The 16,178-nt window shown below is 34.0% G+C and overlaps 2 protein-coding genes across 5 annotated transcripts; one reads left to right on the top strand and one right to left on the bottom strand.

Annotated features, from left to right (window-relative positions):
- Positions 1-32: 32 nt before the first annotated feature.
- LOC122627143 (Golgi resident protein GCP60) lies at positions 33-3,313 on the top strand. 2 transcript variants are annotated; one of them, XM_043808036.1, is made up of 4 exons: positions 33-679; positions 897-1,960; positions 2,038-2,103; positions 2,185-3,313. In XM_043808036.1, exons 1-4 carry the CDS (start codon positions 502-504, stop codon positions 2,284-2,286), a joined length of 1,410 nt encoding a protein of 469 aa, XP_043663971.1. In that variant the 5' UTR covers positions 33-501; the 3' UTR covers positions 2,287-3,313. The 2 variants fall into 2 exon arrangements, with proteins under 2 accessions (XP_043663971.1, XP_043663972.1); XM_043808037.1 differs by having other exon boundaries at positions 34-679; positions 2,038-2,097.
- Positions 3,002-12,504, bottom strand: LOC122627140. 3 transcript variants are annotated; one of them, XM_043808021.1, is made up of 9 exons: positions 12,200-12,504; positions 11,021-11,214; positions 10,441-10,572; positions 10,259-10,339; positions 9,957-10,184; positions 9,592-9,795; positions 9,323-9,517; positions 7,929-9,259; positions 3,002-7,798 (listed from the first exon to the last, which is right to left on the bottom strand). In XM_043808021.1, the coding sequence occupies exons 2-9, from the start codon at positions 11,039-11,041 to the stop codon at positions 7,150-7,152; spliced, it is 2,841 nt and encodes a 946-aa protein (XP_043663956.1). In that variant the 5' UTR covers positions 11,042-11,214; positions 12,200-12,504; the 3' UTR covers positions 3,002-7,149. The 3 variants fall into 3 exon arrangements, with proteins under 3 accessions (XP_043663956.1, XP_043663955.1, XP_043663957.1); XM_043808020.1 differs by having other exon boundaries at positions 12,206-12,504; XM_043808022.1 differs by lacking the exon at positions 12,200-12,504 and adding an exon at positions 11,776-11,845.
- Positions 12,505-16,178: the final 3,674 nt, after the last annotated feature.

Here is a 16,178-nt window from a genome sequence, read left to right as displayed (position 1 = left end):
AATATTGTCTACTAATATATACGAAGCGTCACGTATATTCAACCAATCATTACGGTCCATATAAAGTGCGCTTTTTACTGATTCTGTTTTCTTTTATTCAAATTGTTTTTCGTTATATCTCGAATTTTTCGTACAAGATAATTAAAAAGGAATAACGATTATTTATATTTTCTTCAAAAAACATTCGTGTTTGTTAAAACTGCTAATCTAGTGAAATGAATGCAATTGGTTAAAAATAAGATAGTACGTCATTTGCCGATAATATATCTGGTATGGTTTTAAATATGCGCCACTTATAATACGTATGATTATATTTCATTGTAAATTGTATTTTGCGCTTTATATTCTTTATAATTTTGATAATTAAATCATTGTAATTTATACTTGTGTATCGATAAATTCTCGTAGCAAAAACACGTATGGTAAAAATCCCGATTATATTTTCAATGAGGTTAGAATTGTAATGGCAGCATTGTTCATTGACGTGTCATTGAGTTACAAATGGCGGCGACCGATGAGACTGTTTCCGTACTAGAGAAAGATATTGAAAAATTAAGTGTTTTAGAAAGTGATTCGAACAAGAACGATGATGATACCAAAACTGGAGAGATTTATGAACCACATCTATGGGGTTTCGAAACACGGGAACTCTATAAAATCGCACTCAATTTCTATAAAGGTATACGAGTCTACTTGATAACTCATCGTTGTCATTATCTTGTTTTTTTTTTGTTATTACATTGTTTATAATTAGAAAAGAACTCAAGAAAAAGATATAAGAAAATTCATTGCATTCCAATCAATAAAATTAACGATTTTTCTATTATTTCCCACATGCAAATCTCTATAAGTAAATCTTTAATGTATTCATTAATATTTTATTATTTCCTTCTCAGAGAAAGAAGGTAAAGCTGTTCACCTTTCGTATGAGGATAAATTAAAGTTGGTTGCATTTACACAGCAAGTAATGCATGGAAAATGTACTGCTGAAAATGCCCCACCATTAGGAGTTTTAGATGTAATTGGTAGAGATAGACGTCTGGCATGGCAAAATTTAGGAGATATATCTAAGGAACAAGCAATGGAAGGATTTATAGTTTTACTAGATAAATTGTGTCCATTATTTAAGACAGTAGTAGAAGCACAAAAGAGAGATATAGAAGAAAAAAATCGTTTGAAGCAAGAAGAAAAAATTAAACAGATAGAAGAAGAAAAAAGATTGGCAGAATTAGCTGAAACAAAAAAAAGAGAAGAAGAGGAAAGATTAAAATTGGAATTACAAAAAAGACAAATACAAGATGCGCTCAATCGACAAACATATTATCAATTTAAAGTATACGCTGAACAACAATATCCTGGAAATCCAGAGCAACAGGCTGTTTTGATTAGACAATTACAAGAACAGCATTATCATCAATATATGCAACAATTACATCAAAATCAATTGGTCATAGAACATCAAAAAACAGAAGAATCAAGTGAATTGGATAACACAAATAAAAATACTGAAAAGGAACCCATAACAGAAAATGAACCTGCGCTTTTACAAGATGAAGATTCGGATGAGTTACAGGAAGACTGGCCACCAATTGCCCCTGCTGAAATGTGGACACGTAAAGGGGTGGAGGAATTTAAAGAAACAATTAGAAAGGAAGCAGGTGATGCTGTTATAAAGGTTGGCCATGGAGAAACTGTTACTGTGAGGGTACCAACGCATGAAGATGGTTCGTGTTTGTTCTGGGAATTTGCCACCGATGGCTATGATATTGGATTTGGAGTTTATTTCGAATGGTCTAAATCAGATACAGATCAAGTATCTGTTCACATTAGCGAATCGGAAGATGATGAAGATGAAGAAGATGAATACGAAACTCAAGATGATTTAGAAAGTGGAGGAATAAACGAAAATAATAGAGTTGAATATAAATCAACCATACCACCTATAAGTATAATAGTACCTGTAAGTATATTATAACATTTTATCCATTTCCAAACTTTCTATGTTTATAATTAAATTGGTATGTTTTCATCATTAAGATCTATAGGAGAGATTCTCAAGAAGAAGTATATGCTGGAAGTCATCAGTATCCTGGACAGGTAAATGTAATGATCTATCATAAAGTATTATTAATAATAGTCTATTCACCTAACAAAATTAATTCCTTGTTAATTCTTTGATTACAGGGAGTATATCTTCTGAAATTCGACAATTCATATTCATTATGGCGAAGTAAAACACTTTACTATCGAGTATACTACACTAGACCAGGATTTACAAAGGATTAGTTGTAATTGTTAAATTAAGAATTTATTGAGTGTATATTTGTTGTGCACTGGCTCGTCATAATCGCCTGCTGATATTGCTAGTCCAACTAAATAAAATGTCCTATATCCTGTCTTTTCTCAGATAAGACAAGATGTTCACTATGCAAAAGTAATATACATATATATATACATATAGTAAAAAATATATATATATGTATATATATGTATGTATGTATGTATATATATATATATACATATATATATATATTTATACACGCATATACCACACATATATATTATATATAAAAATTAATATTCGTATCCGCCTATTACAGGCTAATCAGTGATGTTGAATGGAAAAAAAGAAATATAAAAAAAGAGAACTATGATAAGTTAATAAAACTTATAAAAAAAAATCTGTATTAATAAACATTTAGTATTGTCTGCATGTATTATTCAGATATAATATGTAAATTTTGCCACTCAACCCCGTTTTTTATATTTTCTGGATATGTTGAGAATAATATTTTGGATTTCAAATCTATCCTCTCTATGTTTCGGTGGCCCCTCTACAGCTACCTGAAATCCCAAATTTCTATATATTATTCAGAAATTAAAAAAAAAAAGAAAGAAATCTTTAGCTCAAAGGCATTAATCTGCAGGCATTAGACGTTTATTGATATAGATGTTTATTGTATAATTATATAAGGACACTTTTTATTCAAAAAAAAAAAAAAAAAAAAAAAAAATTAGCACAAGAACAATGAATATGTTTGTTACCTTATTGATGAAAATTGCATTCAAAAGATTTTGAATTACGAACAAAGAATAAAAGTATCAGAAGAGTTTCACAATGCACAGTCTAAATGTATTACATTTCCGTGCGACTGTGTGTGCGTCTGTGGGTGTTCATATAGATCGTATATTACTTGTATAATCAAGAAGAATATAATTCCGGTACGCTTAATTAGCACTACATTTTATGGCTTTACGCAAATTATTGCATGTTTTTTTTTTTGAAAAATACAATATAAGTATATAAAACATGCTTGTGCATTATTATTTATTCATATATGTACTTGAATTCGTAATACTTAAAAAAACAGATTCAGAGCTATAACTTTTAAATATGTCAACGTTTATTATATTATAACCATAGTTTGTTTTTACACCAGTATAATTCACTGTATATCATTAATAACATTATATATAATAATACTACTTTATTTTATATAGCGACAGAATCACGTTAGTTACAGATGCATTATTTTTCAAAAAAAAAGCACGCTTATATACTCTGCACCCTAACGTTTTTCTATTTATCACGTATCAGCATTGCTCTAAAACAGTTTTTCGATTAGAAGAGCACTTTTTAAGACGGCATGGGTAATACAATATTTGTTTTTTCTTTAAATAATGAAACTTCCCCGCTCGTCAGTTAAACACGTTATTAGATTGTCTGCTATTAAATAAGCTGTAACAAACAAAAATTATCCCAATTTTTTTTTCTCTCTTTAATCGTCGACTTAAATATCAATTTCCTTATTATGAAACAAAATCGTATATGTATGATATTCGGTATGATTTCGAATATCAAATATTACAAAAAGAATGCCAATCAATATCTATTTCTATTTCTCGTATTCTAATCTATATTGCCTCTATGTTCTTAGCCGTGTGTATTTCTTACATTCAAGCTTTATCTGCTACTATTTGACGAGTCATGTATTATTATATGCATAGTGTACGTATACAGACATATATGTATATGTGTATGTATGTATGTACGTATGTATGTAAATGTTTGTATATGGATGTATATGTATGTATGTATGAGATCACTTGTATTCATTGCCAATAAGAAAAATAGAGTTTTGTTATTAATTGATTACGGTACTAATAGAATCGTAGACTTCGACACCTTTCGCATTTTATCAATAAAATTTTAATGTAAGCAATTCGAAAGGCATAATAAGGAAAAACGCACATGTTTGTACGTTTTATCCTGTTTTTATATTATATTTGCATCGTTCTTACAAGAAAGAAAAAAGAAAAAGATGTACATTTTTTCCAGATGTACATTTCCCTCTTATTTCATGATTACTTAAATCGATTTTGCTTAAAAATTATGGCGGGCGGGGAATAATCTTCTACTTCGTCCATGATTGTGCGCAATTTAAAAAGCGACGTTACATTCTTTCAATTATGTATCACCAAACTAATACGGGATTGTTTACATATCACATTTTTAAACATTATAAATATGTATGTATACACATTATCGTACTTAAGTATTCGAATGAACTATGTTGTGCTTACAAATTATTTGAAATAATTACACGATATCTAAATTTTTTTCCTTCTCCAAAAACGATTTAAAATATTTCTAAACAGAAAAAATTTCTGTCAAATTTTTGTATTACAGATGTTTCGAATACTTATGCAGATGATAATGTATATATAGTATATATATGATATATACATATATACCTATACAATAATTGTTGGCTTGTCGCAAATAGATTAGCTTAAGCCTAAAATTATGTTAATATTAACTGCGCGTTTTATTTAATTATATCCGGAAATACACATACGTATAAGCTTTGTAATTGCAAACGTTTATAAGAATGCATAATTTGAAACATACGCGCGCGTAAAATCGTTTACAAATAACACCCCAAACTCTCATCACCTTATATGCGTTGTAGAAGACTATATATGTGCAGGAGACTAATTTTGTTTTTTGCTGTTGTTTTTTAGTAAGTTTGACGTCGTTATACATATATTTATAATCGTATATACACAGGGTATATTGAAAGAAAAAAGTTGTAGACTTAGAAAATATATAGTACTCATTCAAGCTCAGTAAACAATTAGCAATTGACAATTTTTTCAATAAACAATGCATACTAAGTTTAACGAGTTAAATATATTTTCTAAGTCCTAAACTCTTTATTTTGAACTCCCTGCATGTATATATATATATATATTATTAGATGTTAATATTTTGGAAACTTGCACGTTTGGTCTTTTACATAAAAATATTTAGGAATTATAAATGGCATTGTCCGTTCGAGAAAAACGAACGAAATTTGTACCGTCTTATCAATTCCGATTTGAATCTTTTTCTTGCTTGTTTGTACAAAATCGGAACCGTCGAATGTTTTAGAAGGTCGTTGTCCAGCATTGTGTGATCGTATATACGCTTGTACAAATGGAATAACTCAAATGGTTTATATCCATTATACTTACGTAAAAAATACTCCTCTAATAACGAGCAATAGATCTTACGTCGGCGATAAGTTACAAATTAGGTGGAGATCGTTTGTATTGGATAAATAACATTATGAGAAAGGGTCACCGTGGTCGCACGATATTGCCGAAAATATTTGTATCCATGTACAAAGGGACGATTATTTAGAAATCGACATTCAACGTCGTCGGTACTAAAATATTCGTGCGAAGTTATACGCCATTTGCTAAAAATATTATATTCGGCAAGAATATCGAATGAATACTGTGTAAAACACTTTCTTTCGTTTCATATGTTACTGCCCTAACGTGTATTTAATAATTTGGCAATTCTTTTTTTATCATCGGCGATTTACATGTTTTAACGATGATTATATCATTTATATTGATAGAAAAAATAATTTATTTTACGACTCGCGTATATTAGATTCTTTGTTAAATTAAATCGCAATGGTGTCGTTTCGAAAATTTTCCCCGTCACGCATTCAATCAATTGTTACGAACGTTTATTCTTTCAACAACAGAATATGGAATTAATCGAGAATATTTAAATGTCAAATGGAAGATATTTTCCCTTGAAAGTGTACTCATGGATACATAAACGTTGAATATTAATGCAATATATTTCTTATTGGATATACCAGGGAAAATAACGGTGATGAGATTATGATGTTAATTTGATGTGAAGTGTTTAAGAACTAACTTTATCGATAATCGATATCTAAAATGGGATAACAGATACAGTACCTTACAAAAGTATTTAAACGACTTTCGAAATTATAATTTTTTCTTTAGAATGAAAACGTTATTATGAAAAAAGTTAGTGGACACTTTCAAGGGATCCTTTTTACGCATATATGTACTAACGATAAACAAAGATGTGGGACGGTAGTTAAATGTAATTGTCATCAATCTACTACGTTAATTGTGCTTAATGTCATCAATGATGCACGATTCATTTTGTTCCTAATTTAATGCCAATAAAGCCAATGACTATGGTACTGTGCGCGCATAATTGACATTCGACAAATTTACGTTTGTATACTTAGCTATGTTTTAAAGCACTCTATTGGAACGTACGCACATGCGATGACCATCTCTTACATACTTATAGCGCTATTTACGATGATACATTTGGCTTTATAGCATCATCAGCAGTAGCAGCACCAGCGTACCACGAATTTGTGTCTATATATAAAAAAATTTTTACTCGAGTTCGTCAATATTTTTATCCCAGAATTCGAAGACACTTCCTAGCTAGCAATAAGATTCCTAATTGCATTGCGAATCGAAAGCGTATAACGTTATCTCCAAAATTAGCACGTTAAAAAGACGGAATAAGTTTTGGTTTTTGTTTTTGTTCTCTTTTTTTTCTTTTTTTTTTTTCATTCTTTTTCTTTAGCATCTCAAAATATTATCATGCATCTGTATGGTAATTTCTGCTTAAAAATCGAACGTTCGAAGAAAACGCGACGATCTTGAAGAACAATCGTTAGTCACTATATATTCTACTGTTTAAAGAAGGCCCCATCCTCCTCCTTAATCGTACTATATATATGTGTGTGTGTGTACATATATATAGCTTATGAACAGAGCGCGCATAGTACAAAAGGAGCTAATCGTATCGACTTGTTACAACGAGGTTTCCATGTTAAGGTTGGTACGTCTACCGTTCATCGATCTGTAATTCATCGAGTCTACTCTATCAGTGAAGCTTCTTCGTAAATTTGAACTACGACCTTCCTTCGGATTGGTTCTTCGTTCTGTTAAGGATCTCGTCAGTGTGTTAGGTGAAACAGAGTTATTTTCGACAGACCAGCCACTAGCTTCGTTTTCATGGTCATCTTCAGGTGAAAAATGTTCTTTGACTACGAGACTTTCTTCGGTCGAAGGTCGAAAGTCATTCTTTAAAACGATCGGTTGTGTTATCGACGTTGTTCGTCGATCTGTCGTGAAACCGTCGTAAGGAGGGAAAGATACGCCGTTTCGATAACCAGGCACGTAGATGTTTCCATTCATCGTCTCGTAATTCTCAGGTTCGACCAAAGGGAAGGAATAATCGGCATCCACAGCAAAAGTACGACGCCTGTGAATCTTACGAACGTCTCTGTGACGTCGATGTATACCTTCTCGTTCGGTAAAAGATCGTCTAAGCTTAACCAACATAGGAACGTTAGAAGTCTCCTCGTGATAGCTTTGATTTCTCGTTGGTACTACGTTCTTGCCACCGAACGGGTCGTCCGGACAAACTTCTTGGATCGGGCTAGCGAAGATGAGAGTTCTGTGAAAGATAAAAACATCAGAAATAGAAATCAGAAAGGACGAATATAGAAGAGATTTGATGATAAAAAAAAAGTCTCGGTTGATTTTTTGAAAGTTATGAAAAAGAAAGTGGTATTCGTAAAGTTGACCTTGAGTAATCGTATTTTTGTTCCGTAGGTGATGATTTCTCTTTCCCGAAGATAGAATTCTGAAGGTGTCCTTTATCTTTCGTTCGTGAACTCGACGCATTACTCAAGTTCTCTCGTGACAAGCACGTGCGAACCTTATCCTCGTTAGATCCACCAATCTCGTTGTTTCTTCTCCCACGTTCCAAATGCGAACTATCATATCGAAGCTCCTCGAAACTTCTGTCCAACCTTACGGTTTCCCAGTCTTCGATGTGCTCTAATTCCTGTGCGGTAGTCATCAAAGTGTATCGACGCTTGTTTTGCTTGAGAATCGATTTCAGACAGAAGTAGGTCCTCGAGACTGGTATCTGCCTACGAACTTCGTCCGATCTTGGATTCACGGTCACTCTGCAACGCGATGTGCCCTGTTCTATAAATCTCTTTGGAATAGCACCTTTCGATTCAGCACTGTTTGCCTCACGAGTCACATTGTTATCTATAGATTTGTTCGTTATTACAGACGAAACTTCTTCATCGATCACCGTTTCGAAAGTATCCCGAGGTGCATCCAATTTGACTTTCGAGAGATTATTTCGAGAATCAGTCGTTTCCTCTTCTAAAATATTCTCCAAACTTCTACAATTTATCTTGGAAGAACATGCTCCTTCATGACCTACTTCTGAACGCCATCTTAAGTTCGGCTCGGAAATATCTCGTTTCACTCTTCGCGATGGACGAACAACTTTGTCGGTCCTATCCATTGTTCTAGCGTTATTAACATTAATCTCACCGAGATTATTTTTGTCCAAAACACTGGGACACGTATAAGAACCTTGCTGACCGCACGAACAAGATACAAGTTCGAGCTCGTTTGAGATATCGTTCTGGCACATTGAACTGCTAGCGATACACGTAGGATCCATAGTTACGTAAGTAGAGCGTCGATCTTCCACGTGATCCGACAGATTTTGTTCCTGAACGATCTCCAAGTCGTTGGAAATTTTGTGACAGAGACACTGGCACGTCGGTTCGATCTCCACCCTGAGATCCTTTCTTTCTTGTTGAATCGATGGAAAAGTTCCGGCTACGTTCGATCCAAGTTCAGCTCGTTCGTAAAGCAATGCCTCCGAGTAACTAGGAACTATTCCCATATCGATCTCGGACTCTGTTCCGGGCTCTGCTTCGATCTGTCGATTTTCTGTGCTAGGTCGAGCTGCTGGTTCCATGAGGAGTGCTTCGCTGTAACTCGGTGCCAACATGTAGGATCCTGGTTGACTCAATTGACTAGTGGAAGTACGTATTGGCTCGGCACCGATCGGAGTATCATAGTTCACTCCGAATAGCTTAGTCACCTAAAAACATCGATAAATCTTATCGCTTCTTCCTAAAAATCTTTTGATATCGTAACTGTCTACCTGATAGTCGGCGTATTGCGTATTGTACTCTATGATTACTCTCAAGGGCCAACTAAGTAGGAGAGCGCTAAGGCACCAGTAAACGTAACGATTGGTGAACCAAGGTTTACCAAGGACGGCGACTAAAGTTGTGGGATTGAGATTACATCCAAGTTCCAAGCCCTCCCTCATCTCCATGTAGTCGTCCCTCAATTCCTATCCAAACGAAAGTACGAGATAATTAATTCTTGGCACGAGTATATCCTTCGATCGACTACGAACTAACGTACTTGTTCAGCGAAGAACCTTGACCTGGCTTCCTCGAATTCCGTGGCGGATCTCATGTTTGAAAAGGCGAAGCCCTTGGTCAGCGCGATCTTCGTGATGGGCACTTTTGCATCGGGTATCAATTCCTTGCTGATATCCTTCACCCCACAGTAGTCGTAGTAATAGAAGGACGTGGCTGCGTGAGTATTCACCCTTTCGTAATAAACCTATCGTGACAAATTAAACGGCACGTTATCGTTTACTCTCTTCTTAAGAGACGCGCGTTTAGCGAATGTTGATTAGGCGAGATAGTAACAACGGATTAAAGTTGTTAAACGGTTTTTTTAAGCGGCTGTTCTTTTTTCTCGTTTGCATGCTACCCCTTTACCTGAGTCGTCGTATAATTGTCTCCGTTTCTATATCGGGTGATTTGCCGTTTCCTACGTACATAATGATAGGAAACGGCCTTCCACCAGATCGTCGGTTGGGCTAGCCTCAGTTGATTTAATTTCAAGAGTACACAGTCTTGGCTCTCCGCGTGGGACAGATCGATTCTAATCGGGGAATGGTAACACTCCACCAGGTACACGAGATAAAGCATTCCCATAAAGGCAACCTATGGTAAGGAAAGATGCGAGTTAATCATGCATATTACCATAATAGATACGATAGTCGTATAAATATACATACTGGAATGTATATATAACCATCGTCACAGGGAGACACGTGCTTAGTACTTTTGATGAGGTACTTGGAAAAGTTGATCACAACCTACGAATACGTTCCTTTAAGATTATAATATATCTATTTATAAGAAAATTATAAAAAATAAAGAGAACAAGGACTAGTGTTCTTTTCTTTGTAAAACGCACCTTGGTAACATTAGCGCACCTACACCACGTAACTGCCGCAAGGCATCCATATATCAGCACGGAAAGTACTAAACACTTGCAATTGGGTTCCTTCTGCAACGCTCCGCAAAACGTTTGAGAAACGGGTTGCTGCTGTAAATAGAAAGGAAAATGGTATAACTAGCAAAATACCTACCTTGTTACGATATGATCGATTTCGTTCTACAAGACATAGATAATCGAGAACACGGATAACATAATGCTTATAAGGTAAATACATCGAGTAGTCATTATTTCTGAACAGCTTCGAGCTAACGATCGAAGAGATCGAATTTTATATTCGGTCGTTCCTTATCGATTAATTGAAAAACCATATATATTTTCTTCTTTTACAGCTTCAATCTTTTATTTTTTAAATTAAATTATTAATAAAATTAGAATTCATCGAAAGAAAAAGATTCTTATCGATTAATTGAGAAACCTACACATTTTATTAATAAAATAACAATTACTATTTTTTATTTTATAAATGAAATCATTTTAATAGAATTTAAATCTGTAGAAAAAAAATTATCAAAGAAAGCGATCGTTTCTAACTCACCTCTTCGTTTTCCCGATTCATTGTCGAATAACCGAAGCAATCTTCGAGTTGTACAATCGTTTTACATCAGTTTCCCGATCGTGACATATCACGCGATTATATCTTACGTCGGATTTGTCTTCTCTCGTTGCTCGTCCAAAGGTGGAGGGTCATCTCGTGGATCACGATAACCGACAAAGTTTGTAAGACGTCAGCTAGAAAACAGGACCAATACAGGGTGATCTCCCTGTATTTATAAACCACCCACGCAAAAATATACTTTATCCTTAGTTTAAGAAAAATGGGCGTGCTAAGCGAACTGTAATTTCGTATTTTACATTCAAAGGTATTTAGATTTCAAAGTTTCACGATGAGATATTTTTATCGAATTATAATTATTCTATTTAATTACATTAGTAAATTAATTATAAAGAAATATAAAGGAGAGAGAGAGAGAAAGAGAGAGAGAGAGAGAAAAGAGGGAGATAATATACCTGTTATTTAACATACAGTGAGTTCGATGCTATAGACTTATATAAAGTAGGATTCGAAGGATCAAGATTGAGCGACATAGTTTCGAGGATATCACGAAAAAAAATCTACGTGCCAATTAAAAAAAAAAAAAGTAAAAAAAAAGAAAGGAGAAAATAAAATAATTCAACGTATATTTATGTCCAGGCTAAAAAAAATTTAATCTATTTCTTCCTCGTCTCATTAAAAATACAAAGATCATACATTGGCTCTCTAGATCGAAAGCGACAATTCCTCTTACTCACCTATCGAATTTCTTCACTTACATTATTTTTGATCTCATCGAGCTACACAGATAAGACGCGGAACCTCCTCCCAAGTAAGACAAATAACTAGGATTCCCATCGGCCCGCCCATCTTCACTGAAAGCTACATATATACGAGATAGTAGCGCGCGCGTATTCTAAATTTCGATAAAACGGAGTGATAATATAACACAGCACTGATGATCCATCGATGCTTCGGTATCTTCACGAAAAACTTTTCTCCTTCGATTTGTCCAACATTCGTGTGAATGAGCAAGATCGTACTCAAAGAATTGAAAGAAACGAGTGAAAAAAGAAATTGAAAAAGAAAGAGAAAGGAAGAGAGAGAGAGAGAGAGAGAGAGAGAGAGAGAGAGAAATTGAAGAAGAAAGAAAGAGACAATGTCGATCGTAGGTATACGAACATTTACCGAAATATCTTTCCGCTTCATGGCGTTGACCGTAATACGATCGTTTCGCATGACGAGATGAGAGAGGAAGAGAGCCTTTGCTCGACGAGAATCTGCAATTCGAAATCCCTAAAGAATTCCTTATTTTTTTAACGTCCTGGTCTTCACTGGATGTTCCATGGAACGCAACACCACGGGACGCACCGAGGAACACACCAAAGGACGCAGAAACGCGCGGAAGGTTTCGCGACAACTGCACGCGTCCCTCTCCTGCCCTAGCGACCTTACGCCCGCGAGAGACGACAGCCGCCGCGCCGGCGTCGACGTCTGGCTCGGGGTCGGCGTCGACCCTCTTTCTCTACCCTCTTTCTCTCTTCCTCTCTCTATCTCTCTTCCTCTCTCTCTCTCCCTCTCTCTCCCTCTCTTTCTCTCTCTCTCTCTCTCTCTCTCTCTCTCTCTCTCTCTCTCTCTCTCTCCCTATCTCCCTCTCTCTCTCTCTTTCTCTCTTTCCATCCACACCCTCCAAATCATCCCCGTGCCATCGACAGTGACGCAGAAGACCCTCTCCGATAACGGAATTCTTCATTTCGGCTTCTAGACAATCCAGCAGTTTCAACTTCGATTATTTAAAAATTACAGGCTATGTGCAAAAAAGAGATTTTTCCTTCAGAAAATATGATTAATCGAAAACAGAAAATTCATCTTATAATTGGATCTATTCTCGACGATTCTTGAATTAACTTCTTTATTTCAAAATAGTTATTCCAGTATCAAGAAGATTATTTATTTGTAAGGAAGAAATATGTAATAATATAGAGTATGCTATTTGATATTTATAATTCGTGGTAGTATTTTTTTTTTTTAACAGTCGAGAATAACTACTTCGGAAGTACGAACATTATCTTAAAAAAGAACACTTGACAAAGTTTATTCGATCGTACCTCCCTCGTCTTTCCTTTTAATATGTCTCTGCGTATCCTGGCTCGAGAGGGAAAGAAAAGGGAGCTCGTCCGTAGGATCTTTTATACATAGTTTTTTCTCCTTTGTTTTATGGAGCCTCGTGCTGTCGACCCTTGTGTTTCTTTCTCTTTCTCTTTCTCTCTCTCTCTCTCTCTCTCTCTCTCTCTCTCTCTCTCTCTCTCTCTCTCTCTCTCTCTCTCTTTCTGTTCTCACCCTCCGTTAAACTTGTCTCTGTAGCATCCGATGGGATGCTGGGAACGCTCTAAGATTCCTCGAGTGAATTCTTCTGAACTATATGAACTAGAAAATTGACGATATTTGCCTAGAAACTTTTTATTTTCTTCATTGCATACTCTTTCGAAGAAAATCAAGCAGCATATTCGTATAAAGCATGCACAAAATCAATATCGTAAAATTGTCTAATAAATTAAGTAAAGTTTCATGAGAGAGAAAGGCCTAACGTAACTTTGATTTTTTGGTGCGCCGATCTTCTCTAAGCTTAATAACATTCAGTTATCGATCGGTCAGTAGAATGCTTTATCACGTCAAGCGTAGACCCTCAATGATTATCGTCCTGTGAAATATTAGACAGCTACTGATCGATGTTTCGATGATACTTAGCCGATGCGTATCTCGATGAAATTTATGATTCGGCCGAATCTTTGGGTTATCATCTAGAAAAATAAATATATTCTTACACATCGTATCCCATTAATTCTAAAAATTTAGATCCCAATTATTAACTATAATAACTTGTAAGATTTTGAATAAATCAATGAAAGAGAATAAAATGTTAAGAAAATAATGTAATTAACTTTTTAGATGCCATAAACATATTAACTCGCTCTGCATTTCCGGGCGCGTAATAACGCTTATACAAAAAATACGTGTATACACGGTTTATTTTGAACTTGAATTAATTAATATAATCGATCAAACGTAAGGTGTTCCTTTATGTCGAACCATGTTTTAAAGCATATTATACAAAAGAAGACTTTTGAACTAGTCAATGCTTTTATATATTCTTTTTAAATAAATGATAACATTTATTTTCAATTACTATTGACTTTTTATCTGCAACGTAGCGGATACCGCCGACATGATATTATATAACATCTAAAGAGTTAATCTTTTTTTTTTCATTAAATTGCCAAGAAATAAATACATTTATTTAATTTTGTAAACAAATCAATATATATATACGAATGTAATTTCTATCAAAGAAGATATTGGTCAATATGTTGCATGTAAGACATTTTGTATTGTCTCTTACAGCAAACATGACTATAACAGTGGAGAATAAAGATGAGTTTTGGCGCCGTCCCGACGGTTGTCTATTGATTGCAATTTGAGATGATAGTATCCAAGTCTTGCGTACATATATCCCCGAACTTTCTAATGAATCTGATTTTGGATCGTTTCGTTTATTTGATATTATTTCGAATTGATTAATCGATCTATCATGTCCGATTGAAATCTATTGAGATCATACGTAAATCTGCAATAGAAAAGAAAGAATACATAAAGATCGGAATAATTTATTTGAGATATTTACAAAAAATAAATTCTTAACGATGAACGATAACACCGTTCTTATATCGATTGGTTAGGGTATCCCGTAGATGAGCAAAAGAGCGTTTGTATCGAGCGCGTTACTAAATAACCACGTAAGCATCGCACACTTCCTTTGCTTAATCGTACGCGCGTAATCGCGCGTCATTGCGGAAATTCACGTCTGCGCGACTACACTAACAGTATGAAGGTCATTGAATATATCGTGGTCTTTCATATCGTTTATATGTTTAATAAGAAGCTTTATTATCATATTATTATTTGATCGTAAATAAAAACATGCGGAGTCATACAAAGAAAAATGTATAAAAGAAAATATATACAATGAATAATAATTTGAATATACGAAGAAAAGAGAATATAATTTATAACGCGAAGTCTCCATTACGAAGCGTCTTATATACACACACTCACACACACAATCGACTATATGAAATTTAAAAATGTTATAATAACAAAAAAATTATGTTTTGATAATGGTACATCATTTCCATTGTAAAGAAAAAAAATACATCTATGAGTCCATCTAATATCGACACAAGGAGACACAATTTCACTTTTTGGACGATGTCCAAAACCGCATTCCATCTATAGCCCGAATTCTTTGTCGGTGAACACCGCCAATTGATTTTAAGGAAACGTATATACGTCTTCGGCATCGAATTTTCGCTATGTAATAAATGCATATTATTAACTGAAGGTTAAAACAAAAATAAATTTCAATCAATTTATATTTATTATAGAGTATGAATTAATTCGAAAGAAATCTTAAAATATCCAGATAAATTAATAAAAATGATTCGCTACTTTAAAGTATGAATTTTGAAATATGAATTAATATATAATGATCAAAGATTTTAATAGAAAATGTCTCTTTCATATACTTGAAATTTCTCTGGCAAATACAATTTGTTAATCGTATTATGTAAAGAAAAAAGGAATACTCTTTCTTTGTTGAATGATTTTAATTAAAAACAACAGCCAGTTCTATCTCATTAAGGCAGGGGTTAACGGTCAAAAGCTTGTTTGCATTTTGAGCGATGAAATTAATACAATTAGATCGAATATTCTTCCTCAGTCTCTCTCTCTTTTCTTCACCGATTTTTTAGATCATTGAATACAAACAAAAATAAATATATTGATATTTTATACATTTAAAAGTTAATTTAAAATATTCAAATCTGAAAAGAAAATAAATTTGCTACAAAAAAGAAATGATAATGAATCGTATTTTAATAAAAAATATTTGAAATTGAAGATCTAGGAGAATTGTGTATATGTGTGTGGTGTGTGTATATATATTTTATATATCTGTTTGTCTGCTTGTATACTTTGTCTCTGTCTGTTTTTGTTTCTGCTTCGTCTCTGTATCTATATTTCTCCTGTTCCTTCTCTCTCTCTCTCTCTTTCTTTCTCTCTTTCTATCTCTCTCTCTCTCTCTCTCTCTCTCTCTCTCTCTTTC

The sequence above is a fragment of the Vespula pensylvanica genome, chromosome 2 (genome assembly GCF_014466175.1).
Source record: "Vespula pensylvanica isolate Volc-1 chromosome 2, ASM1446617v1, whole genome shotgun sequence".
Lineage (NCBI taxonomy): Eukaryota > Metazoa > Arthropoda > Insecta > Hymenoptera > Vespidae > Vespula > Vespula pensylvanica.
The sequence above is the reverse complement of the archived record's forward strand: the minus strand, read 5'-3'. Positions and strand labels throughout refer to the sequence as shown.